Consider the following 27161-nt stretch of genomic DNA (forward strand, 5'->3'; position numbering starts at 1 on the left):
CAGAATCCTTTATAAACAAGCATCCTGACCTTCTTTTTCCCTTTTGCAGGTGACCCCTCTCAACAGGAGGACAACGATCCCCCCAAAGAATATGATCCTGGGCAATTTGCAGGCCTTCTCCATGGCTCCTCTCCAGCCTGCGAGTCCCCTGAAAATCCATTTCATCTCTATGGGAGAAGGGATGAACATGAAGAAGGAAAAGATGAAGTCAGTTTGGCAAGTAGTCCTTTGCCTTTCAAGCAGACTCCGATAGAAAATAACTCAGAACCTTTGGTAAAGAAAATTAAACCCAAAGTGGTCAGTAGAACAATTTTTCACAAAAAAAGCAACCAACTCGAAAACCATACTATTGTTGGCACAAGAACAACTAGGAGTGGATCCCGGAATGGGGATCAGTGGATTGTGAACACAGGGGGATTTGTGGAGAGAGCCTGTACCCTGGGGAGAATAAGGTCATTGCCAAAAGCCCTGATCGACATGCATTTATCCAAAAATGTCTCTAAATCAGATTCTGATCTCATTGCCTACCCTTCAAATGAGAAAACACCGAGAGTTAACTGGAGTGAATCTTCAACTGCTGATCACAGTTCCAAAGGAAATTCTGAGAGAACGCCATCCTTCACTTCCGAATGGGAAGAAGTAAGATTTGTTCTTGTTATTCCTTATTTAAGGCTTTAGCATCAAGGGAGTTTGCGGGGAAGGATTTTCAGCTTTTTGTCTTTCAAAGGAGAAAAAAATTAATAAACACATATAGCTCCAAGTGGAAGGGAAAGGTTCTAGAGGTAATATATGATAATTTCACAGTGAGTATAGAAACAAACACAGTTCCACACATGAGGGGAAATCTATTGTTTCCATAGAAATTGATATCAAGCAGAAGTAATAACTAGCTATGAGGTACAAGAAAATGTTCACATTGTGTCCTACCAAGCATTGCAGCTGACAAATTGAGAAAAATCTTTGTATTTTTTGCTCTGTATCATGCTGTTTTCATCAAGCTCTTTGTTAGCTCACCTCCCTTCTTTAAAGTATCTTACAGTTTCAGAAGAGCTTCTTATAATCTTAATGATAAACAGAATGGTCCTGGCCCTTCTCCAAGTACCATATAAAAAACACAAATTACTTAATAATTCCCTTTGTGACTATTAGAGAGACATTAAAGAAAAATGTTTTGCAGTCCAGTATCACCAATTTAAGCTCTTCTTAAAGACAAAGTCTTAAATTTCACGGAATTACTCAATAAGTGCCCTTGTAAGGTTATAAAAGATCATCCTCTGTCCCCAAGGAGGACTACATCACAAGGTAACGGAGTCTCTTGCTTTTTCTTGAATTTCTTCGAAGAATGGACGACATTCTTCCTTGGCATTTCGTTCTAACATGTCACATTTCGCCTCTCAAAAGATTGTGCCAGTTGGATTAGGTTTTGAAGCACAATAGGTCACTATAGTATTCTGAGAACCAGAAATGGAAATGGTTTTGGTATTGACATTCTGAATTGAGCTGTTTGAGAAAATCACTTAATCTCTCTGCATCTGTTTCAGGGTGAACAAAATGGGACATTTAAGTAATACTTATTGTCCTTTCTGAACCTGCTGTCTTATTGAGGTACCTAGGATGATGAGGAGAGGGATTAAACCAGAGATAGCTAAAGCTCAGTCAGTCGTATCTTCCTATAAATTCCATAGTAGTAAATTGATAGTTTATTCAAATCTATCCATTTCTTATATTTATTAACTTTATGAATAACATCTGAAATAGTTTTTGGAACAAGGCAGGACTAATTAACATTTAACTTACTTCTCATAATCAAGTTGTTTCCATGCCTAAATTCTTGAGTTTACATGCTATAAATCAGCTTATGGCTGGTCAAACTGTTTAACAAGAATTTGGTTCCAATGGCAATGCCTCACTGGTCAGATGAGATGCATGCTCTCAGATAGAAGAGGAAGGATGTTCAAGAGGGTAGACATTGTCACGTGAGCTTATCCTCAGCTCCTTCCCCTTCTAAGTTTAAAGAATACACAATTTCTAACTTACTGGACCAAGTAGATCCAAACAAAGTTCATTTTATGAAGTACAAAGAAAAGGCAAGCTGATTTGAAAAGCTTAAGAAAGGGAAACATAATTTGTATTTCTAAAAGCAATTCAAAAGACGTCTCCCTCCCTTTAAATGTTTCTCTGTCAGGCTCTTAATTGTGGTATTGCAGTGGTAATAATATCAAGAATATATGCTTCTGAAAAAAAAATATGCTTCTGACATTTGAAAGTCATTTTAAAATGCAATGCTTATGCTAAGTGAAATGAGTCAAATAGAGAGAGACAAATACTATGTGATATCACTTATGTGTGGAATCTAAAAATACAACAAACTAGTGAATGTAACAAAAAAGAAGCAGACTTGCAAATATAGAGAACAAACTAGTGGTTACCAAGGCGGTAGGGCGGGGGCAATCTAGGTGTAGGAGATTAAGAGGTACAAACTATTGGCTGTAAGAAGGCTCAAGGATATATTGTACAACACAGGGAATATAACCAAAATTTTGTAATCACTATAAATGGAAAGTAACCTTTAAATTTTGTATTAAAAGTGTTTTAAATAAAAATAAATAAAAAATAAATAAAAGTATAACACTAAAAGTGAATGTAATAACTCATTTATATGGTTTTTGTTTCTCACAGATTGACAAAATAATGAGTTCCATAGATGTTGGAATTAACAGTGGACTTCAAGAAATTAATGGTGAGAACACAAGTAAGAAAACTTCTCCTCTATGTTGTAATGAATAAGTGAGCTCACGAACTAGCTATAAAATGATAGGCGTCCATAGATAATTTTGTGTTTTACCATAATAATAGTAGCTACGAATTATTTCCTTCCATTCATATCAAACAACCATGATCTCTAAACAACATCAATGATATTGATTTAGCAAATTGAGATATTTTTCCCCGTGTGCTGTCTTACTGTGCCAATTGACATTAACGAAGTTCCAACTTTATGTAGAGCTAAGTATGAAGTACTTCAAAGTCTGGTAAAATATGATGACAGTACACTGCTATTTCTCGTTCCTGGCCAAAGTGATGAACAATTTCTCCTAAATTGAAAGCTCCAGTATGGCAAAAGCTATGTGTTAGTCATCTTCTTGTATCCCAGAATACCTAGCAGAGTGTCTCACAAATAGTCACTTCTGCAATCACCCTTACAAAGTATTGTTTTCTTCCCTTAAATATTATTTTCTTCCCTACAATTAAAGCTCAGAGTAGAAGCCCATTTAAACTCTAAGTTAGTAGTGACAGTTGATGTTTCTGTAGAGATGATAAGATTAAGGTCTGCAGGAGAGAAGACTAAATATATCATAGGGCAAATAGTTAAGGGTCTTCGTGCCCCTTTGATAGTCACCAGAGTCTTTTGAACAGCACTCCGAGTGACTGTTGGAGTCACAGGAAACACAGGAAAGTTGGAGAATGGCTCTCTTCTGGTACACTGGGCCTGGGTAGACAAGAAGTGACATTGAAATCTGGGGTTGCAGTCACTGAAGGGAATATTCAGGTCTAAATGAGACCCTTGCAGAAGCACCTCACTCATTGCTCCTATGCTGGGACAATATGAACTTAAATTGTTCTAATATGGCTGGGCTCCATATTAATTAAGTGATAATTTTTTAAAAGACTAAACAATTTTTTTTCTGAAGTGCGTATTTGTTTTAGATTTTAAAAACTGAAACATTTTGAAAAAAGTACCAAAATGGTGTGCATTTGTTTAGTGACACAAGCATGATGTGATGGCATGTGTAGCTAGCTCTCTCACACAGAAATGCTGATAAACATTGAGGACTTTTCCGGCAGCCAAAGAATTAGCCTAGGAATGTATGTTGCCATATCGTTCTTTCAGACATGCCTACAGAATAATTTCAAGAAAACTGTAGGAATGCAGATTTTTGACTGATGTGAAGGTAAGAATGTATTTTCTTATCGTAGAAAGTTCCGTGTTACTGAGAATATTCAAGCAGAGACTTCATGCTTCTCTGTTGGAAGACCTAGGTGACATTGAACATTAATGTTGTAAAATTCTTCAGATAGTACCAGAGAATTTGTGAAACTATCATAAACATGATTATAATGAATATAAGGGTAAATGTTAAAAATGCCATTTAGGCAAGTTGCCTTTAAAGGACATTTTAATAATAAACAAATCCACAGATTATTTTCCCTTAATTCTCCTCTTTTCCCCTCTCAGATCGACATCCTACCCACTGCCTTTATTTACTATTTTTCTACAGTGATAATGAAAATGAAAGACTCAGTCCCTAAAGCATCATTACTAGTATTATCAACGACTGGTCCTGGATGTGCCTTAATTTTCACTTCTTAATTACACACTAATTATGCACTAAGTGATTGGCCATAGGCCATTTGTGAATTACAGCTTTACTGAGCTACAGGCTCTTCCCTCTCAAGACTAGATAGAACTGGAGAAGTGACAAACAATCCCATGAAGATGACATTCCACAAATAACGTACTGAGTACTGAGTGTGGTCAGAAAATCACATGGTGAAATAAAAATCAGACAGACATGAATTCAAATATCAGTCCTGCTATTTCCTAGATGCTTGATCTTAGGCAACTCACTCAGTTTCCCCATCAACAGAAATGGATATATTAATGTAGGATCGTTGTAGAGACATGTACAATGGCATATAAGTAGAGTCTGACACATGTAGACATGTATTAAATTTTAGGTCTTCCTTGCCTTATCATAAGGGAGATGCTGTTTTAGACAGTGTGGGCATATCAAGGTAAACACACAACAGTCCTTCTTTTAAGAACTTTAAGATGTCAGCTAGTCTCAAGGCTTTCGTGTTAAATTTGTTGTATTCCCTGGAATTGTGGCATATCAATTAGAATGCAGGTCCTAACAAGCCTGACAGTCAGTTGGTACCAGAGGAGAGTAATTACTAAAAAAAACTCCAGGGTACCCTGGCAAGGAGAAGAGAAAAATCTGGAATGTATTGATTTAAATGTTCTAAGTTATTTTTATGAAATCTGAGTATTCTCTTTTTGCTTGACGATGAGGAAGAGATGTGTGATGAACTCAATGGGAGGTAAATTTAGAGTGAGAAAGAGGAAATACTGCTCTACCTAGTATGTGTTGTCAGTATCTAGAATTTTGTTTTGGAAGGGCACCAAGCCAAGCAGTGCACCTGGCTTCATCAGAGCTGTGTAGTGTTAGAGCCTTTATGATGTTTGTTGCTAGAAACCTCAGAAGGTGATTGGGAGAGTAAAATCATAAGCAACAGAGACACATGATGGATCGAGGATCAGCGTGAATTTTCCATGCTCCTGCCCATTATGTTTCATTGTTTTTGTTTGCCCTCCCCTCAACCCACCTGCATTTGCGATTTCAGGTATTTTTATAAACAAAATATTTATTGGACCAGGAAGGGATTTGGAACTCTTTCATCTTCATTCCTAACAATATAAACCAACTCAAAGTTTGAGCAGTTTCTGTGAATCACATGACTAGTTTCACTCATAGAAATCAGTTTTCTCTCTCCTTTAAAAAATTTCCTCAGCAATTACATAGTAGTTTGAAACTTATCTGGCTGCCCCAACTCTCTAGGACTAAGATAGAAATGAAAGTAAATAACATTTACTGAATTTATTTTAGATCGGCCCCTTAGGTTCTCACTCAGACTAACGTTAACAGATGCTTTTCCCAAAGATAAGGTCTGGTTTCCCATTTGAAATCAGACTTAAGTGCCAAACAAATTGGCATTGACAGTAGGATTCAATTATATCAAATACCTGATATTATGGAGAGCATCCTAGTCTTTGGTGATGCTGTATATGTAATATGATAATGCATTCTACATCTTCATGTGCTCCCATATATAGGATTTTTTCAGAGAACAGATTTATTGTTGTTATTGTTATTATTTATTTATTTATTTATTTTATTGGCTGCATTGGGGGCTACTCTTCACTGCAGTGCACGGGCTTCTTATTGTGGTGTCTTCTCTTGTTGTGGTCTAGTGGACCATAGGCTCTACACATGGGCTTCAGTAGTTGTGGCTCGTGGGCTCCAGAGCACAGGCTCAGTAGTTGTGGTGCACGGGCTTAGTTGCTCTGTGGCACATGGGGTCTTCCCAGATCAGGGATCAAACCCGTGTCCCCTGCGTTGGCAAGTGGATTCTTAACCACTGTGCCACCAGAGAAGCTCCAGAGGACAGGTTTTGAGGTTAGATAGACTTGACTTCCGATACCAGTGTTACGCTTCAGTGGCTTTGTGAACTCTTTGATCTCAGTTTCCTCCCCTATAAATTCAGATTTTTAACAACCACCTCATAAGACTGCTGTAAGGTTAAATTATACAATTGTACTACTATAGCCTGAAACATAAATGATCAATAAATGTAAATTCTCTTACCTTCTTATCCCAGGTATGCATGACTTAATCTTTCTACTTAGAGTGTATACCACACAGCAAGATACTTGAGAAATCTTGCTTTTCTTTTTGATCAGTGAAAATTGTAGTTAAGATATAACTATTCATATTCTAAGTTGCTTTCATGTGGAATCTTTCTTGAAGTTTTATTTAACTGTTGTCTTTGTATCACAAGGAAGTACTTTCAAGTTAGGAAATTTACCATATTCCTTGGAACTACTTCAAATTGTCACATTTTCCAAGAATCAGGTTGAATTTCTTGATGAAACTGAGGATCGCTTAAGTAAAGTGGAGGCAATAATTGGCTCCACAGGACCTGCTTCTCATTTCACAACAGCAAATATGCAGAGTAATCAAATGCCCAGACTTTACAATACAGGGGTGGCAGATAATCTTATAAACACCCTCCTATTTTGAAACTGGCTTTAATAATCTTCTGCTACAAGACTTCAGGTATATGGACTTTTATTAGATTGATCTCAGGTAAATGAATATAAAAAACAGTATTTAGTTAAAAAGTATTTTTTAAGGCTGGGTTTTTTTCTTATACTTGAGGTTGAATTGTATTCAAAGAAAAATATTCTAGAGTCTTATCTTTTAAAAATATATGAATTTCATCTAAATTTTAATTATAAATGAAAGCTATTAAAATGAATTTGTAAAGGATTTTACCATAGAGTATGCTGTCTGTATTGGAGAGATAAAGCAATTCTTAAGTTATTTGCTGGAGAATACATAGCTCTGAAAAGCAGTAGTTAACAGTAATCCACAACGCTGCTTTCTAAACTGTTGCTTCTCTTCCTCCGATAGTCTGAGGGCCAGGTTACAGTGCAGGGTTTATAGCCATAGGGACCCTCCATGGAGAGTTTCTAGGAATTTAAGGACTCACTAAGGCAGAGTAACTGTTCTCTCCTCCTGACTAAGCTCCACCTTCTCCCTGGTCTACAGGAGCAGAGAGAGCTCACATAGTCCTTTCCCCAAAAAGAGTCTCTTTCTGAGTTGCTAGGGCAGACATCTCCACAGCCTCAGAAGCTGCTCCTCCCTGATGTTTTGGCTGCTTCCAGGCCCCTGATGTTTACTCACACAGCTTAGATCTGCATCCGGAGGTAATTGCCACCAATGCAGCTGAGAACTGTCCTCCTGCTGAGGTTGCTGATGGGAATATCATTCCTCAAACTCTAGGAGAACGCTTTTTTTTAATATATTTACAATTTCCTAGAGTTGCCCTATTAGAGAAATGACAAAGAAGAAAGAAGCTGAATTGTATTTCATTCTTACTATGTACCAGATGCTGTGCAGTTTACTCCTGTGAACATTCAGTTCTCCAAATAACTTTGTGAGGTATTATTATACCCATTTTATAGATGAAGAAAAGCTAAGAAAGGGTAACTTGTTGAAGTCAGATGCTTGAAATATAGGTTTGTTTCTTCCTGAAGTTCACACTCCTTTCAATAAAATATGCTGCTATAAAGAAAAACAGAAGGCAGCCCTTTGCTTCTTTCTCTTCAGTTCAGTTCATACGCATATGCACTATGGGGAGCCAGCTGAGGTGTCTGAGTGTAAAACCAACCACTTCCTCTTAGCCAAGCCTAACTATTGGTATGAAAGACTTTAGCTCAAACCCCAAAGCCCTCCCAAAGCACAGGCCACATGGTCATATATTTAAATGAATCACAGACCTGAGTATCTCCTACCTCCCAAAAGTTAATGCATATGCTAATAATGACTTGGGTTTCACTTATTTTCAGAGGAAGAATTTTCCTTGCCTCCAGGAATATTCTTTTTTCCATGAACTGTTAAATTACACATAAAAACCTCTCTGTGAAATGCTTTGCAACAGGCATAATTTATTTTTGATTTTTATTTATTTTTACAGCACTATTTTTAATAGAACCAACTGGGGAGGGTGGGTAGTGGAATACGTTAGCATACAAGCACACTATTTTGTCTAAATCAAGAGAGGATTTATCTTTATTATTATTTTATATAACACTTCACTGAGTAACTTAGTTTTTTTTCCCAGATAGATTAAATCTAAGAAATCCCTTAATAATAGAATAACCATATAACAATGTGAATTATAGTAATCATTAAGCTAGCATGAGTTAACTAATCTTTATCAAGAGATAGTGTTTAATCAACCAAACAATTGTGTCCTTAGCACAATGGACACTAAAACTTATTTAACATCTTTTATTCCAAATAGTCATTAAAAACTAAAATTGTTGCAGGAAAACCGGTTCCGTGAGAAACCAAGCAGTGCACTCAGAGAGTTGGAGAACTCAGGTTTATTACGTCGACGAACCCAGACGAGCTAACACTCTGAAATTCTGGGCCCCGTTACAAACTTGATTTTCCTTTTTATAGATCATACTAGGCTATATGGCCACAGCTGGCATCTATTGATTGGACTGCACAATTTCTATACTCTTCAGACTGGCTACAGTGTCTACAGATTATGGCATCTTAATTACAATGAGTAATAGTTTCTTTTAATCAACGCAAGTTGGGTACAAAACATTAAGCAGAACAAGCACACAAAAAAAACATCAGACTACAAAAGAAACATCAGACTATTTTGATCATTTTCCCAGTTTCGACTGATTACAATTCACTCTGTAAGAATCGTTTCTACACACTCTATACATTCATTAATGATTAACCAAACCTGCTCAGCAAGCTTTAGACCACAGATTTTAGAATGTCCCTCATCAAAATAACCTACATTATATAGATTTTGATCACTAAAATATGGCTGAGATTCTCTGGTTTTGAAATTGCAAGTAGTATTCATATGTGAAATTCGGTTTCTCTTAAGTATGAAGTAGTCAGGTGTTATTCTATGGCCTATTATTTGCCTCTGATATATCAATAGTTAGAACTGGTACATTGTTTCCAATTCCACAAAATATTGAACCTTCTAGAAAAGGCCTAGAGAGGTGAGCAAGTGCCATCTTCTACTGTACTTATACTGAAATGCTTTTCCATACCATCTTTCATACATGATCAATCAACAGCTGCTCCCATACTTCCTATGATGATAAGCTCACTACAATATATTCTGTCACTGGGAAGCTCAAATTTTTTTTTTTTTATTTTTTAAGATCAGGAGACATGAGTTTTATTTCACAGTATACCATTATCTTCTTCTTTAACCTTAAACATCTTTCCCTGTTTCTACAAGTACTTTATTTAGGTAAATTGGGAGGAGTTTCCAAGTTCTGTGATTCTGCCCAAGCCAATATGCTTATTGCTGTAAATATTGTTGTATTTCTTTCTTCTTCAATTAGAAATAAAATTGGAGGAGTTATGAGGTGACAGCCCACCTCCCAAAACTTTTCCATTCCTGGTAAACAACTTAGGAGATGTCCTTCTGGGATGAATGACTCCTTGGATTGGACTAAAACAATAACAACTCTGCTCTTGAGTGCTTTGTTATTGTGAGAACATGTTTCTCTGTCTATTGAAATGTATGAGGCTGCCCATAAGAACACTTTGGCAGGTACCTGTTTTTTGGAAGCTCAAATTTTTAAAAGCTCATTTTTTTTGAGTCTCTTCTATCTAATTTTCTCTTAAAAATTTTCCCAATGAAACAAAGGATGGATAGTGGCCCATTATTTCAATATATTATGGGTATCTTCAGGATATGGCTGATATTTTTGGCAGACCGTACCCCCTTGCACATTCACCATTAAGCTGAACAGCAGTACAAAGACTCTTCTTTGTAGATACTTTAAAAATACTAGTTGCGTGACTTCTGCATAAAAGTCAGTGCATTTTACAAGTCCGCTGTTAACAACCTCATACTTGTAAGAGGGTAGGAAGTAAAAATAATTAGGAGTAATTTGAAATATACATAACAGATCTTCATAAGTTGTGGATCATCATAGTGATTACTTTTAGATACAAATTTGTTTTCCCAAAATACAATGAAAAATGAAGTGATAAACATGGGTCACTCACCCATGAGAAAAACTTTATAGCTTATACTGGTTGTTTCTATGATATACTATTCTGGTAACAAAGGGCTTCTTATCTATTAGTATTTTTGATACTTAAGTATAAACTTCTAGAAAGTTATATAAATTTAAGAACAATGGTACCCAGCAATATCACTTTTAGGAATGTATCCTAAGGAAACAACAGGACAAGAGCAAAATATGTATATATAAAGATGTTCATATCAGCATTGTTTATGATTATTTAAGAAATAGAATCAAACCAGTGACCATTAATAGAAAATTTGTAAAATGAGTTACTGTAATTCCTTATGATGAAATATTAAATAGCTAATTAAAAATGACATTGTATCTATACTCACTACCATGGAAATATAGCCATAATAAACTACTAAGTAAGAAAAGTAGATAACCAAGTAAATTATAATCCCACTTTTTAATACACATGCATGAAGAAGATTTGGAAGGACATATGCAAAAAAAGTCAACTGGAATGCCTCTGGGTAAGATTATCAGTGATTTTTACTTTCTACTCCCCCTAAATTTTCTGAAATTTTTATAGTGAGTATGCATTACTTTTATTTTCATTGTCTACATCATTCACTAGAAGAAAGTACATGCCAATTTAGTAAGTGAATAAAATAGTAAACCAATTGCAGTTTATGCAGGGTCACAAATATGCAAACACATATATGTTTAACACATATGTGAAACATAAATGTTATAGCTATCAGTGGTGATGTTAAATTTTCAAGTGACTACCTTACTGAATATCTGATTAAGTCTTTTTATCAGTTCTGGGTTAAAATAGGTGTATTTCAGTGGTTTCAGAAAAGGGATTCATTTGATTTATTTTCAGTTTTTGTTACTACAAAAACTATTTTTAAATAACTACTCAAAATTTAAATATATCCATAACCCAACCCTTGATCAAATGATGTTTTTCTTTTGTCCATGTCCTGGTCTTTCTGGTACATATTCTAGTGACCTTCTATCCTTTGTCTATGTGCACAATTTTTATGTATTAATAGTTTTATAGATAGAATTTTGCAATCTTCGTTTTCACATTATCATTTCATAAAACTCTACTTTCTTACTTTTTTTTTCTTACCCCCTTGCTTTATTGCTCCTACGAATACCCAATGTTAGCACAGTGTATATACTTCCACTTTTCTTTAATTTCATGCGATCACAAACAGAGAGATGGTAGATGATAGATAGATAGATAGATAGATAGATAGATAGATAGGTAGATAGGGATAGATAGATGTTGCTTATGTTTTAATAACATGATATCAGACCATATACATTTCTCTGCAACTTCTCATTTAACAATAATCATAGCTTAACCTTATTTTTTTAATAAGTAAATAATCTATGAAACAGAATTGCACTGGTGAAGTTTACCCTAAGAGAGGAAAAGAGCTCTGATTACTACTCTCACCACTAAACTAACTTGGAAAATAACACCTCACAATGGACCTCAGTTTCCTAATTTGAAAATAAAAGGTAGGATTAGATCTTTTCCAACTCTGTAATTCTATGATTCATACTTCTATCTTTTGTTTTATGCATTATCCTTTGGCAGAGTGTCCTTCTTTAAAGCTTTCCACGTCTTAATTTCTAAAGGACAAGTGATCAATAAATCTCAAATATGTGTATTTCAACTAGGTTCTTCTAGGAATGTTGCCAGATGCTCATTTTACAATGCTTTTAAAATATATTAATGTAATAAATGTGTATTTTAATTGATACAGGTGTGTAAGATTTTTAAGTTCTTTGTTTTTATATGCAAGTGACCTCCTCTGAAGCATCTCGGCTCTTTAAATAAACCTTATCTTATGCTGATTTGTAGGAGACTTAAATGACTAGCTGAAATCATGTGCATTTTAGTGATGTGAATGGGAATAAATGCAGAATTTCTGATACTGTATTTGGCCTGCTTCTTGAATCCACTAAGCTTCTTATAAGAATCTTTATGGCAAAAAAAAAAAAGTAGTTAGCATTTCAACAGTGTATACTTTTCATTAGTTTGCAGGTACTGACCAAGTGTTCACAGTTGCCCTCTGACTTGACTTGACCAAACTGGTCAGGCACACCCCCCACACACAGGCTCCTGACTTTGGCTTGCCCCCAGATCTAAGCAAGCACTACAATGCAGACCATTTTTCATTAATAGTTGATTCCAAATCAGCTGACCGCATAAACCTTTCCTCTTACACCACCCTGCGCACGCTGCCTGCTCTGCCCCACCAGCTTGCTCTATTTCCCCTCAACATTCCTGCTAGTCCTGCTTACCCCTCCCTATAAAAGAAAAGCCCGTTTTTCTGCTTGACTTGGACATGCCTGAAATCCTAAGGGAGGACTGTTCTCCCTATTGTAAGTCTTTTAAAATCTCTCCTTGCCTAAGTATGGATATGTTTTTATTTGACAGTACTGAAAATTTCTTAGACCTTTTTTGGTTCACCTTTAACTTCTCAGCCAGTTTTCTTTTCCTCTTTTAGAGTTAATTTGACCATAAAGAGTGTTTGCTCAGTATTTGTTCCTCAGACCATATACTTAAGAGATTTTCTGTATGTAGCCATTGTTTTGAAAAATGTGTGTAGACTTGTATTTTGTATGTATATGTGATATGTGGATTGTATTCCTAAAATAATCAGAGTTAATCTGGCATAAGTACATATGTGAGATATATACAGATTGATTTCTATATCAGTATCTGATACAATTCTGTATCAACTAAAAATTTCCTTAGAAAATTCCACCATTATCTCTTCGTATCACACACATAAGTGAAATACTAAGGCTTATTTTTCTAACATAAGTGTAATATACTATATCAAATACCTTAACACTTACTGTTGCTAACATATGAAATGCTTGTTATAGTGACACTGAACCTTTATTATAAGATAGAAGAAGACTTCCTTACCACATTTTCTCTATCCATTGACCCATCGATGGACATTTAGGTTGCTTCGATATCTTGGCTATGCAATGAATGTGACAGTGCAGATACCTGTTGAGATTCTGATTTCAATTCTTTTGGATAAGTACTGAGACGTGGGATTGCTGAATCATGTGGTAGTTCTATTGAGACCTTTAATATTTTGAGGAACTTATATATTGTTTTTCATAGCAGCTGCACCATTTCACATTCTCACCAACACTGGACAAGGGTTCCAATTTCTTCACATCCTCACCAAAACTTGATATCCTTTTTCTTTTTGATACTAGCCATCCTAATAAATATGAGGTGGTATCTCATTGTAGTTTATATTTGCATTTCCCTCATAAGTGATAGCAACTTTTCGTGTACCTGTTGGCCTGGAAGGCATTATACTGAGTGAAATAAGCCAGTCACAGAAGGACAAATACTGCACGATTCCAATTTTTTAATGTCTCAGTCCACTCAGGCTGCTCTTAACAAAATACCATAGACTGGGTGGCTTACCAAAAACAGGAATGTATTTCTCACAGTTCTAGAGGCAAGAAGTCCAAGATCATGGTGCCGGTAGACTGAGTGTCTAGTAAAAGCCTGCTTCCCAGTTCATACAACCATCTTTTTGCTGTGCCTTCACAGCACATGGCAGAAGCGGGCAAGGGAGCTCTACGGAGTCTCTTTTACAAGGGCGCTAATCTCATTCATGGGGACTCTGCTCTCATGATCTAGTCACTTCCCAAAGGCTCCACCTCCAGATACCATCACCCTGGGATTAGATTCCAGTATATGAATTCTGGAGGGCACAAACATTCAGTCTATAACATATGAAGTATCTAAAATAGTCAAACTCATAGAAACAGAGGGTAGAATTGTGGTTGCCAGCTGTGGGGAGGGGGAAATGGGCAGTCACTGTTCAAGGAGTATAAAATTTTAGTTATCCAAGATGCATAAGTTGTAGAGATCTGCTTTATAACATTGTGCCTTAACAATACTGTATTATGCACTTAAAAATTTAAGAGGGGGTAAATTTCATGTTAAATATTCTTACCATAATAAAAGACACAAACAAAGAATAAAGGAAAGAAAACAGGACTCTATTACCCTGTGCATTCACAACAAAAATTTCTTCTACGTGAGCTTTTCAAGCATTTAAATAAACTATTTGCACCTGGTGTATGCTCGTGTTCTTTTTTCAATGGAGTAAGTGCTCGTAGTCTTCTTAGTGTTACCTAGAGTGGAATTCTGTATATTTATACTCTGCCCGTCTTCAAAAAAGACTTGAGAAGACTTATAATAAAAGATATAATTACAGTAAAATAAAACCCCATTAAAGCAATGGCAAAAGGTATGAACCAGATAGTTTAAAAGAGAAAAATAAAAATTAAGGGCAAAAAAGAGAAAGTAAATATTTCCGAAAACCTAAACGAAGGAAAATGATTGAGACTAAGCATACGACTTGCCTCTGGGTTTCTTGGCAACCAAAAGTGGGCTACAAAACTGTCATTATAAGGCATATTTTCAAAGCGTGTGAAAGAAAGGAACTCTTTCCTAGCTTGAAACTCTAGAAGGAATTTCCCCCATGCGTCATACAACTAGATGAGGAACAATGCTTTTGTTAGAATGCAGGAGAAAGGGGGAGTATTCTACCTATGACTTAGACATAGCCAAGTGTACAGTGATAAGACAGTACCTCTGTACAGATCTTTCCAGTGAAGACTTCCAGCTTTCTCCATGATGTAAACAAGCATATGTTCTAGAATATCAATGTTGTTTTCTCTTACCCTTTCAAAAATGCCCTCTTTATTTAACCTGTTCTATGTGTTAATGACTTGAATATCAGGATTTCAGAGGTATGTAATAAAATTAAAAGCACTATCTAAAATTTTATGTGACAGTGAGGTTAGAGAGCTAGTCATCATATGTGAAAGAGTATGAAATATAGCATCAGAAAATGTAAGAGTCCCAGTTCCATCCCTTACTGGTTGTGTGACCCTGGAGAAGTTACTTCATCATTCTGAAACTTCATTTTGTTTTTCTTTAAAATGAGAATAATAATAAATTTCTTACTTGTTATAATTAAATGAGATAATTTATATGAAAGCACTTGTAGACTGTAAAGATCTGTTAGTTATTATGATGCTACCTTTCTAGAAAGCTCTTTAACTTTTAAATTAGAAGTCACTGTGTTCATTCTTCTATCTACGCAATTGAATGCAGTTTATAAGCACTCAGTAAAGTAGCTGTTTATGTCCACACATTGACCATTCACCCTCTAGAAGGTTTCTTAAAATAAATAAATAAATAAATAGGCTTTTCTTCTTGAAGAAGTGACCAATAAAATAGATTTTCTAGTTTATTTTTATATATTAAAGGAAAATTTGTTTACTTTATGAACAAAATAAATAAGGCCATTTCCCCCACTAATAAAAACAGGAACAGGAAGAAATTCCAGGACAATGAACTAAGATCAAGTGTATGTGCATATGCCTGGTTACAGCATAATTATTGACAGTTTGATTGTTTTTCAACCTACAGTCAAACTGTTCTCAGCAAATTTGATAACGTAGGCAGTAAGTTATTTTTTAAATGGTTATGCTAACAACTGGTTATAATATGGAGCTTAGAGAGTCTGAAGGCAGACAGGCCAGATATGCTGCTGTCAGTCTAGACCCAAGGGACTTTGACAGCCTAGACACAAGCTCTAGCTATAGGAAACCGGAAGAAGTATCTGTTTGAATGTCCATTGTTTACTGATATTTAACCCTTTTTGAGTCACGAATTGCTTCGAGAGTCTGATGGAAACCATGAGGCCTCTTGCAGGAAAAATGCAAATACACTTTAAAAGAAAATGTTTTGTTTTCAGTCTCTCCCATATGTATATGTGTATGTATGTGTATATAGATATACACGTACAAACACACATCCATCTTGAGGGAGGAAAAAAGCTGGTAGGCAAAGGAAGTGTAAGCATTAATGAGAAATTACCAGTTTAAAAAAAGGCTTTCCAAACTCTTGAGAATACCCCAGACTTTGAATTTCCAGAGTTGAAAGTTTTCATACGCATGATTAGTACTGAAAATATCACCAAAGTCTCTCGGAGAAAGATATAGAGACTCTGTTCCATTTGGGAAGATCTGAGCATGAGTTCCTGTCTTAAATAAACATCAGACATAGTCTAGATTTGGAAAAGGATTAAATGGAACATTTCAAATTTTGAGATGTCAAGTAAGAGAATTTCAGTGTGCTTAGGTTTAGTATCTCTAATACAAATTTGTTAAGATATATTTTATCTGTTCATGTATTCCTGAATCAAGTGTGGTTTTATGCACATTTTTGGTACGTTGATACAAAGGACATGGGGATATGCAAGGCTTATCCAAATTCCTGTGTGCTAATAATGGTTTCCTTAAACCTGTGTGACCTTTGTATTCTGAATTTCTTTACTGATTACCTGTCTTCTCAGTTTTAAGATTTCACACTGAAGAAAACTTTAAAAATTCATCATTTTTACCTTTTTTTATTGCTGAGAAATTTTCTTCCTGAAGATTTTAATTTGAAATATATATGAATAATATATATGTATTCTCTCCCCATCTTATCCCTCCATTTTAAGCTATTTTACAAATAGTAGCATATTCTACGCACTGTTCTTCATTTTACTTTTTAATCCATTAATTTAAATTAAGAGAAATTATTCCATAACAGAACATAAAGCACTTCCTGGTATTTAGTTGTATGAATGAGCACAATGTATTTTTCTCTCTATTGGTAGGAGTTGTTTCCAGTATGTTGTTATTATAAACAATGCTGCAGTGAATAACTTTGTTTCTTTATGCTTGCAGACATATATCTGATGGGTACATTTCCAAAAGTTAAATTGCTCTTTCAAGGTGCACGTGTATTTGTACTTTTGATAAGTACTGCCAAATTGCCCTTCTTAGGAGTTATGATTTACCCCAACACCAGCAATAAAAGGAAGTCTGTTGTGTCCTGACCAACTTACTGTGTTATCAACTTCTGGACCTTTACCTGTTTGGCAAGTGAAAAAATAGTATCTCTGTGCCATTTCTTGTATTGTGAATGAAATTGAGCTTCTTTTCATATGCTTAAGTTTCATTTATATTTACTTTTCTCTTTAAACTATCTGTTCATATCCTTTGCCCATTTTGGGGGGTGTTGTTGCTCTATTTCTATTGATTTGAAGGAGTTTTTATTATTAGGCATACAGCTCAGTGTATTTGACAGAGTTGCAACTACCTTTCCCCAGCTTTTTATTTATCTTATGAACTAACTTGCCATGCAAAAATTTTAAATTATTTTGTAATTGATTTAATCAAGCTTTTAAAAATTTTGTGTTTTATTAGGAAAGCCTCTATCACAAAGGGAATATATAAGAATCTTTGTATAGTTTCTTCTAGTACTTTTATCATTTTTGTGTTTCCGTATTTGATCTGTATATAATTTTCTCTCATACAAGGAATGATATATGGATCAAAATTAACTTTAATTGATGATACACAATTCCCCTGACATCATTCAATGAATTAATAGTCCATGTGGTCCTCACCGATCTGAGATGCACATTTATTATATGCTTGATATCCAATGATATTTTGTTTTTTACTCGCTTTCTATTGTGTTCCCCTTATGTGTCTGCATCTTTTCACATGTCAGCACCACACTGTTTTAGTCATTTACACTTTATAATGTGTCATAATATTCATTTTTCAGAGTTCATGTTTTTCTACCCAGCAAATTCATGCTGGCACTCCAATATATCTTAAATGTTTAAACACCACCTACTACCACTCTGTTTCTTAAAGGCTTAGAGATGCCTAATTTATCCTTGGAGGGCATGTGAATGACCCTGGTTCTGCAGACTCAGACATAAGCCAGAATTTTGTAGCTGACAGCTATGCTTAAAGACTGACTTCTTAGAGAGAGGCTTTCTTGCTGGGTGAAAGATCTTAGCACACTCCCAGGGCCTTTAGATACAGATGGCTGGTCTTCACCTGGAGGTTTATGGAAACTAGTCATCCCCTGGAGAGTTGAGTTGACTGTCATTGTAAGAAGAATTTTTTCTCACAAAAGTCTGTAACTTTTATCCTTTGTCCAGTCTCCTCAAAGTCCAGTCAACCCCTACGATATTGTAACTTCTCTGTAATGACTATAATCGATCTTCTGCTTGGCTCTGAGCCACATTCATCACTCCCTACAATTCACTTCTTTCCTCTCCCTTACTCTAAGGCAAAATCTTGTTTGTTGGTTTGTTGGCTGGCAGTTGGGGGGAGGGAGGACAAGGGTCTTCATCTTATTTTTTCATTTACATTTTTATATCATCACCATTGCTTATGATTAGAAATCCTTGTTTCACCATTGGATTCTACTTACTGATTGTCCTGTCAAAGAAAAATTGCACTGGATGAAGTTAAACAGGAGGAAACCTTATTCAAGACTAATGCAATAGAGGAGAGAGAGATTGAACTCAACTGCCCTGAAACAAAGGTGGGAGAGTTTTTAAGAGCCGGGGTGAGCTAGTGGAAGAGTACTGAAGGACAGTTAGGGGGAAGGTTGGTCAATATAATTGGGCCATCTGTGTTTGCTAATCGATACTTATTGAATAAGGCCCCTATCCTTCCATGGGCCCTGGGAGATAGGGGCAATATCTTTTTTGATGACTACATTTCAAAGGAATGGCTTCCAAGTCTTAGGGAAAGACATTCCTGAGTTGTAAAACCAGCAAGACGCTTGGAGAAGATTTACATCTCAAAGGGGCAGAGAAAGAATTTACAGTTCTGAGTTTTCTAAAGTAAGTGCTCCAAGAAAAGCGAGATCAGGGTGTATAGTGAGGAAAAAACCTGTCTAAAGTTTAATCTAGCTGAGCAGAACACTAACCCACAGTGAATCTTCAGTGGTAACTCATTCTATAATTCAATTAGTAACTCATTCTGTCTGCAACTACCAGATCTCCCATAAGGATTCTCTTCCTTGGGAGTCTTCTGATTACTCAGGACATTTCTACATAATGTTCTATATTTTTCAATCAAGCTGAGTGAGAGGAATCATGCTGCTAAGTACAATAGTTTCATGTGATTTCATGTTTATGAGTGTTTACATATATGGGCCAAAAGATGCCTAGGAGGTGCAAGTAGTCATGGACTTTTTACATGCTATGGTATTTTGCACCATGTTTCACAGGACTCTTACACTTAATTATAAGAGAAATAATTAACTTTTTAGCAGGCACTTAGTATAAGCCAGGTACTGTTCTAAGCACCTTACTTATATTGTCATAAATCCTCACAAATACTCTACAAGGTAGCTATTACCTTCACTTTACAGACTACAAAACAGAGGAACAGGACTTCCTAGGTGGCACAGTGGTGAGGAATCCACCTGCCAATGCAGGGGACACAAGTTTGAGCCCTGCTCTGGGAGGATTCCACATGCCACGGAGCAACTAAGCCCGTGTGCCACAACTGTTAAGCCTGTGCTCTAGAGCCTGTGAGCCACAACTACTGAGCTCATGTGCCAGAACTATTGAAGTCCACGTGCCTAGGGCCCGTGCTCCACAACAAGAGAAGCCACTACAATGAGGAGCCTGCACACCATGATGAAGAGTAGCCCCCACTAGCAGCAAGTAGAGAAAGTTCGTGTGCAGCAATGAAGACCCAATGCAGCCAATAAATAAATAAAATTAATTAATTAATTAATTTTAAAAACCAAAAACAAAACAAAAATAAAACAGAGAAACAGAGAGATTAAGTAACTTTCCCCAAGTTATTTAAACAGAAGCAATGTGATTTAAAGCCAGTCTGATTCTAGAACCCAAGATCTTAATTTCTATGTTAAAAATGCCTGCTTTCTAAACTTTCAAGAGTTTTTCCAGGAGGCTGGGCACGGTGTTTTCTTTTAGGAGTTGTTCAGGAGGTGATATAATAGAGCGAACTGCAAAATTCTGTAGCTTAGCTGGGATCCTTACTTCTGAACCTGCAGGCAGTGGGTCAGAATCAGCAACTGCAGAGGCTCCTGGGCCTGACTACCACTGTGGTAGCCACTTAGCAGAGAATCTCATAATAGTCTGTTCTGTGAATTAGTAATCAGATATTTTTCATAAAATATTGTGAAAGAATTCAATAAAGACACCTAGGGAAATTAAAAGTCATTTTACTGCATCGTAATTCAGAGGACTTAGGAGGAAACATCTGTCAAGGTCAGGGAAATAGAAGAATCCTGGGGGAGGAAAAGTGAGAAAAATGATTTTTTAAAAATTTAAAAAGTAAAAGAAAGAGAGCATCCTTTTTTTTTTTTTCCTGTCTGACTAGCTTTGAAATGTTAATCTTAGCATCCTGGTGTTAATATGGCTTTTAGGGCAGAATGCTAGATAGTCCCTTCACCTCTCTGGAGTCTGTGTACCTGTGCCAGGACGTGATCACTAAATATTCCTTTTTCTTCATGTCAACTGAGCCCTCATCTTCGGACCCTTGTCTTATCACTGGGCTTGGGCAAAAGTATATAGTGAAGGAAAAATATAGATTGGGATTCAGTTGAAGATCCATTACTTATTCAATGAGGCATCTTGGGCAAGACATAAATGCATAATGAGCCTTAGTTTTCTCATCTGTATAATGGAGAAAAGTTTTTTTAGAGCTTTCATAAGGAAAAAAGTGCCACTTACACAGTAGGAACTCCATATTATGAATATTGATGTGCTTTGGCAAGCTTCTTCCAGTCAGCTTCAGTTGAAGAGCTCAGAGCAAAGCAGGAAGAGATTGGAACCAAGGACCAGGTCTATTTTCTAGGGCTATAGAAACAGCTATCTGTGGACTTTATGGTGGTAGATGATGCACAAAAAGGATTACATGGTCAAGGAAAGGAAATGACAACCTAAGGTTGTAGTCAGTATTAAGTCCACCTTAAGGAAGTTGAAGCTATTAAGAGGAGATGGGAAATATAGGAGAATTCAGATAATCGGAGTGAATGTGAACCAGATTTTGAGAAATAATTTACATAAGTACTGGAGCCCAGCTTTAGGTTTGGACTCCATTCACAACTTGAAGGCAATGAGATTTCAAGAAAATGTAGCAGGTTCTCACCGTAGAAGCTCAAATAAGCCCCTTTATAAGATTGGTGCACTGGGTAGAGTGAGTCATGTTGTTTAGGGAGATGGGAGGATGAGAGGGACAGGACCATGAAAGTGGAGAGACTAGCATAATTTTTTTGGCTTCTGTAACAAAGACTCAAAGTTATAGTAACTTAAGTTAAAATTTACTTCTCTCTCACATTAAAGGCTGGATCAGTGTTCTAAGGTGATATGGCAGCTCCAAAATCATCACGGCTCATGTTCTTTCTATCTTGTTCTGCCAACTTTAACATATAGCTTTCACCTTTGACCTGAGATAATGTCTCCAGCTTTCACCATCCCATCCACATACATCTTCATTTTAAGGTCAGGACGCAAATTCAGACACCTCATTTCCCTTCACGTGCCATTGGACAGAACTTAATCACATGGCCACACTGATGCTGAAAACTCAGCCTCTGTGCACCCGTGCCAAATCGAATCTTGGAGACAGAGTTTTGGGTGAAGTAGAAAAGAATAGCTTTATTGCTTTGCCAGGCAAAGGGGGACACAGTGGGCTTGTATCCCTCAAAACTGTGTGTCCCAATCTGGGGGGGATTTGGTGAGGAATTTTATAGCAATGGTTCAAGGATGGCATTGCTGATAAGGACCAGGGTGTGTGCAGAGTCTGCATCCCTTTAATCTGGCCTCAGGTGGTGTCCTGATGAGCTGTGTTCTCAAGGTGATCAAACAGTGACCTTCTTTCTGGAATGAAGTGTACTTCATCAAGTAGTTAACATCTTCCATTTGTTGGGGGTTTTAGTTCTGTAAAGAAAAAGATATTGTTATGTGTATCACTTAAGAGAGAACCAAGACCCTGCCCCAAGGCTGCACTATCATTTCTTGGATGCGCCTCCCTTGTGTCTGCATCCTCTCCCTTCCCTGGTTGGCAACTGTTTGTATCTGCCCTTTGGAATTCAGGAAGGTCATGGAGGCTGGAGTTTATTCCCAGCAAACAAGAAACAGGGAAGACAGAAAGGCTTCCATGCCCAGGAGCCCCACAGGGTCCTGCTCAGTTTCAGTTCCTCTGTAACAGGAAAACAAAAGCAGATAAACTACGTTCAATAATTAATGTTCAATATTTTATCTTATTTGGAAATGATCTGGATATTTAGTAAATTTCCATCATTTAATTTAACTTAGCAAAATCCTAAAGTTTCAAGTTACCAAAAGATTTTAAAAGCTATTTTTAAGCACACGCACCATAAAACCTAATTATTACACCTCAAAGCTCACCTTACATCTATTTAACTCATTGTTGTCAACAATTATGATATGAAAATTTTATCACACCACATTATTTTTCTTGCTGACAAATTTTGTAACAGAGATAACGTGAGATGACAGGTAGAATAAAAGTTTTATATTTAATGCTGATAACTCTAAGACGTGCCTATTTTAATTAAAACAACTACTTTAAATTAACTTTAATACTGATTATTCTTCTGGATCATGTAAACTTAAAAAGCATTTGGGGGACTTCCCTGGCAGTCCAGTGGTTAAGACTTCATCTTCCAGTGCAGGGGGTGTAGGTTTGATCCCTGGTTGGGGAGCTAAGATTCCCACATGCCTCCCAGCCCAAAAAACCAAAACATAAAACAGAAGCAACATTGTAACAAATTCAATAAAGACTTTAAAAACGGCCCACATCAAGTGGCACATATATACAATGGAATATTACTCAGCCATAAAAAGGCATGGCATTGAGTTTTTTGTAGTGAGGTGGGTGGACCTAAAGTCTGTCATACAGAGTGAAGTAAGCCAGAAAGAGGAAAACAAATACCGTATGCTAACTCATATACATGGAATCTAAAAAAATAGTACTGATGAACCTAGTGGACAGGGCAAGAATAAAGATGCAGATGTAGAGAATGGACTTGAGGACACAGGGTATGGGGTAAAGGGGAAGCTGGGACAAAGTGAGAAAGTAGCATTGACATATATACACTACCAAATGTAAAATAGCTAGTGGGAAGCTGCTGCATAACACAGGGAGATCAACTCAATGATTGGTGATGACTTAGAGGGATGGGATAGGGAGGGTGGGAAGGAGTCGTGGGAGGGAGGAGATATGGGGATATATGTATGCATACAGCTGATTCGCTTTGTTGTACAGCAGAAACTGGCACAACAGTGTAAAGCAATTATGCTACAATAATAATAATAATAATAGCAACCTAATATGGAAAAAAAATAGTCTGCATCAAAACCAAAAAGAATCTAAAAAAGAAAAAGAAAAGAAAAGCACTTGATTTAGTTATTATACTTGGGAGAGTCAAAAATTATCCACACTCCAATTATATTAAAACTTCTGTTGGCCACACTGTCTTATCAGTGCTTTCTGTTCAGGCTACTGTCTCCCAAGTCACTGATGTGCAAGTGTGAACCTGTTGCATCAGTTCATTTGTAACTGCTGGTGTGAGCAAAAATGGATGGCCTACTTGTGATTTGCTTGAAAGAAGAGCAGCGTGCAGTGATTCATTTTCTGTGGTCTGAGGGTATACCTGGTGCTGTTATTTATCAAAGACTTTGTGTGCAGTATGGAGAAAGTGTTTTGTCATGAAGAAGTGTGTATGAATGGGTAGAGAAGTTCAAAGAAGGTCACACAAGTGTTAGCCACCAAAAAGGAGCTGGATTCACTTCTGAGGAAGAAGTGAAGACAGTGGTGCATTTGTGGCTCGCAGCTCAGCCTAAAACATTTTTTGATGAGGGAATACCAAAGCTTGTTGACAGATGGACAAAGTGTATTGAAAAGCAAGGAGATTATGTCGAAAATGATGTATTTGTTTTTTCTAAAAGTTAATTAAAATAAATTCTACAGTCAGAGTGCGGATAATTTTTCACTCAACCTCCTTGTATTTATGAGAAATTTAGGAATACTTAATTTATAACCACTTAATTCTAAACAAATTAAATAGAGCTCTTTATAAATTAGTTTTGTTGGTACCATGTGAAGGTAAAAAAAAAACACACACGCAAACATACAGACACAAATAGAGATCCTATAATTTTGTTATTTAAAAGAAGTCAGTCATGAGATGGGTACAATAGTACAAAACTCACTGGTTTGTAAAAGAATAGTTGGATCCAATTTTTGTTCTGGCAGTTGGGAAAAGTTAAGTTTATCTGTTCAAATGACCAAATTTTTTTAACTAATATTTTTAGATAAGATTTTAAGATTTCTCATTTGCTCAATTTCCAAATACCTCCTTTTTCTTTACCCCACTTCTGATGAGAAGTTTCTCCCTAAAGTTTGCATTTCAAATAATGACTCTTAGTTCCTAGAGAAAATGGAGGTAGAAAATCTACGTTACAAAGTCACGGAGAAAGTATTCAAGTTTTCTCCAAGATAGAGTTTTGGGGCATATTTGCCTATTATCAGAGGCCTAGGGTAATTTAAAATTTTAAGTTCAGGACAATTCTGTTTCTAACGTCTCAATATCTACAAGAATAGGCGAGGTTTGGGGATGGGCAAAGAGACAGGTGAGCTTTAAACCACTTTCTAGAGTCACACTTCCAGCCTTGCAGAGATTTGCAAAACAAGGTCAGTTGTTTCCAGTTCCCCAAAGAACTGGATTACAGCCTGAATGATAAAGAAGTTGACCTGCCCTTCCAATTTGCTTCTTTCCCTCTGGGTACATAGTTTTATTTTAGCACAGGAGAAAGGCTCTAAAAAAAATTCCTATCAAGCTCTGAATATCAGCTATAGTTAGGAGTTCAGTCAGACTGGTGGCCTCCCATCTTATTTTATTCTTTAACAGTGATCCCTTAGTTCAGCCTTTGACCAAGGAGTGAAAGATATTTGAAGAGGATCACCTGTACCCCTGGGGGAAGGACCCAAGCAGGGGGTGGAGGGGAGTTGGGGTCAGAAGGAATTCTGCTCCCCTACAAGCCCACCAAAAATTCGTTACTAATAATTTTGAAACTAGCAGCCCATACCATACAGACTGAAACAAAAGTTCAGTTATTAAATCCTGGGACCCATGGTGTTGAGTCAGACCATGCCTTCTTAAAGGAATTAAGTCAAGGCCTTGTCAGATACCACATTTCCACTAGTACTTAGGGGAAACCTACCAGTCCCCACCAAGACTTTGGACTCCACCAAACCTCCTGGACTTTTTTTTGCTTACTCTATTAAGTGACAGCAAAGCTCATTTGTAAAATACATGCTACGTTATCAAAACGACAAAATCAGCTGGCAAAGAAAGCTATAGATTTTTTGAGGAAATTTATGTTTTTGATTTTAATAGTAAAAAAAAAAGTAAAACTAAATGTTTAAAAATCTTACCAAATAAAAGTAATGATTTAATAGAGTTTACCTATTATTAGCCACATTTTACTAATCTTACTTTGTCAATGAGACCTAAAAACATGCCAGGATCCCACAGCTAGTACGTAGTAAAACCAGAATTTAAACCTAACCCATCTGATGCAAAAATACATATTATTTCCCATCTACCCTTAAACATTTTTATAACCTACGTCAGAGAAAAACACCAATTTGACTATGACACTTGTATTTTATCATGTAGAATGTTTATTTTATATTTATTAAAAGAGTTCTAATATACTTATTTAGGCACTTTTTAAAAATCATATATAATTCTTGGGCATACATAAAAAGGAAAATATAAGTAAAATAAATTGGTTCAGATTTTTCTAAAATTTCCTTAGAGTCCAAATCTGACTCTTCTAAGTAGTTTCAGTTTTGACTCTGTCATTGAAGTCTCATTTTTTCCACACGATATTTCGATTTGGTTTATTAACTGTATTGAAGGAAATATTTTGGTGCTTGGAAATAGTTCTGCTTTCTTAATTTAGAGTTCCTCTCTCACCCTCTCTCTACACACATATCCCTATCATGGACCCCCTCGAGACTTAGAAAACCATTTCTTCATATGTAGTTCAAAGGTAATCTTCATTAGATGAGTCTCGGCAGAATTTTCCGCACGTTCCAATTAGTAAGTCTGACAGTAAGGTTTCTACTCTTCCCTGATGCACCTTTGAGAGTTGCCACAATTGTAACTTACACGTCTCTAAGACTGAGAAGGTAAAGCGGGAATTAGAGGCGGGTGAGCGATACATCAGGAAGATTTGAAATAAGCAGTTTGGGCTGAGAGGGCAACAAAAACAAGAGCTGAAACGACCTGCTGCCAGGCTGCCAGTGCCCCTGGGAGCTCTGCGCTGGGTGGAGAGGAGCCGACCATACAGATGCTGAAATGGCGCCGCAGCCATCAGAAATCCTGTTAGAGGAAGCAGGTCACTGGCGGGCGTAATTGGCCTTTTGTGAAGCTGCGGGAATGGAAAATGAACCTCAGAGAACTGACAGAGAAATGACAGAAACTTCCGTAGAACCTGCTGTGCAATTCAAAGAGGTAACATGGGGTGGTGGAAAAAAAGCTAGATTTGGGGCCAGACAGACCTGGATGTGAATCATGGCATTGACACTCACTGTCAACGCAACCCTGGGTGAGGATGTTAATCTTTGAGCATCGTTCATCTGTCGTCTCCGAAAACAAGACAGCCATCATCAGTATGTCTCCAGGAGGACTAGGGTTGTGAGTGTGAAGCGATGTAGCACAGAGCAGGCACTCAAGAAATGGAGTACATTAATATTATTCAGTGTCACCTGCCTGTAACAGGGAAGTCTCAAGGTACCCACATGTAGCATTTGGCCCCGAAAGAGCTGA

General features: G+C 36.6%; 1 protein-coding gene across 5 annotated transcripts in view; it reads left to right on the forward strand.

Annotated features, from left to right (window-relative positions):
• The window catches only part of ANKS1B (ankyrin repeat and sterile alpha motif domain containing 1B), a 1070894-nt gene that overhangs the window by 611230 nt on the left and 432503 nt on the right, over nucleotides 1–27161 (forward strand). For 4 of the 5 annotated variants that reach the window (XM_057741211.1, XM_057741212.1, XM_057741213.1 and 1 more), the window contains exons 13-14: nucleotides 50–639; nucleotides 2680–2752. In XM_057741211.1, the coding sequence (XP_057597194.1) occupies nucleotides 50–639; nucleotides 2680–2752 (663 nt within the window). The remainder of the gene's footprint in view (nucleotides 1–49; nucleotides 640–2679; nucleotides 2753–27161) is intronic. The other variant, XM_057741215.1, reaches the window with a different exon arrangement.

Source organism: Hippopotamus amphibius, chromosome 7, assembly GCF_030028045.1.
Source record: "Hippopotamus amphibius kiboko isolate mHipAmp2 chromosome 7, mHipAmp2.hap2, whole genome shotgun sequence".
In the NCBI taxonomy this organism is placed as follows: domain Eukaryota; kingdom Metazoa; phylum Chordata; class Mammalia; order Artiodactyla; family Hippopotamidae; genus Hippopotamus; species Hippopotamus amphibius.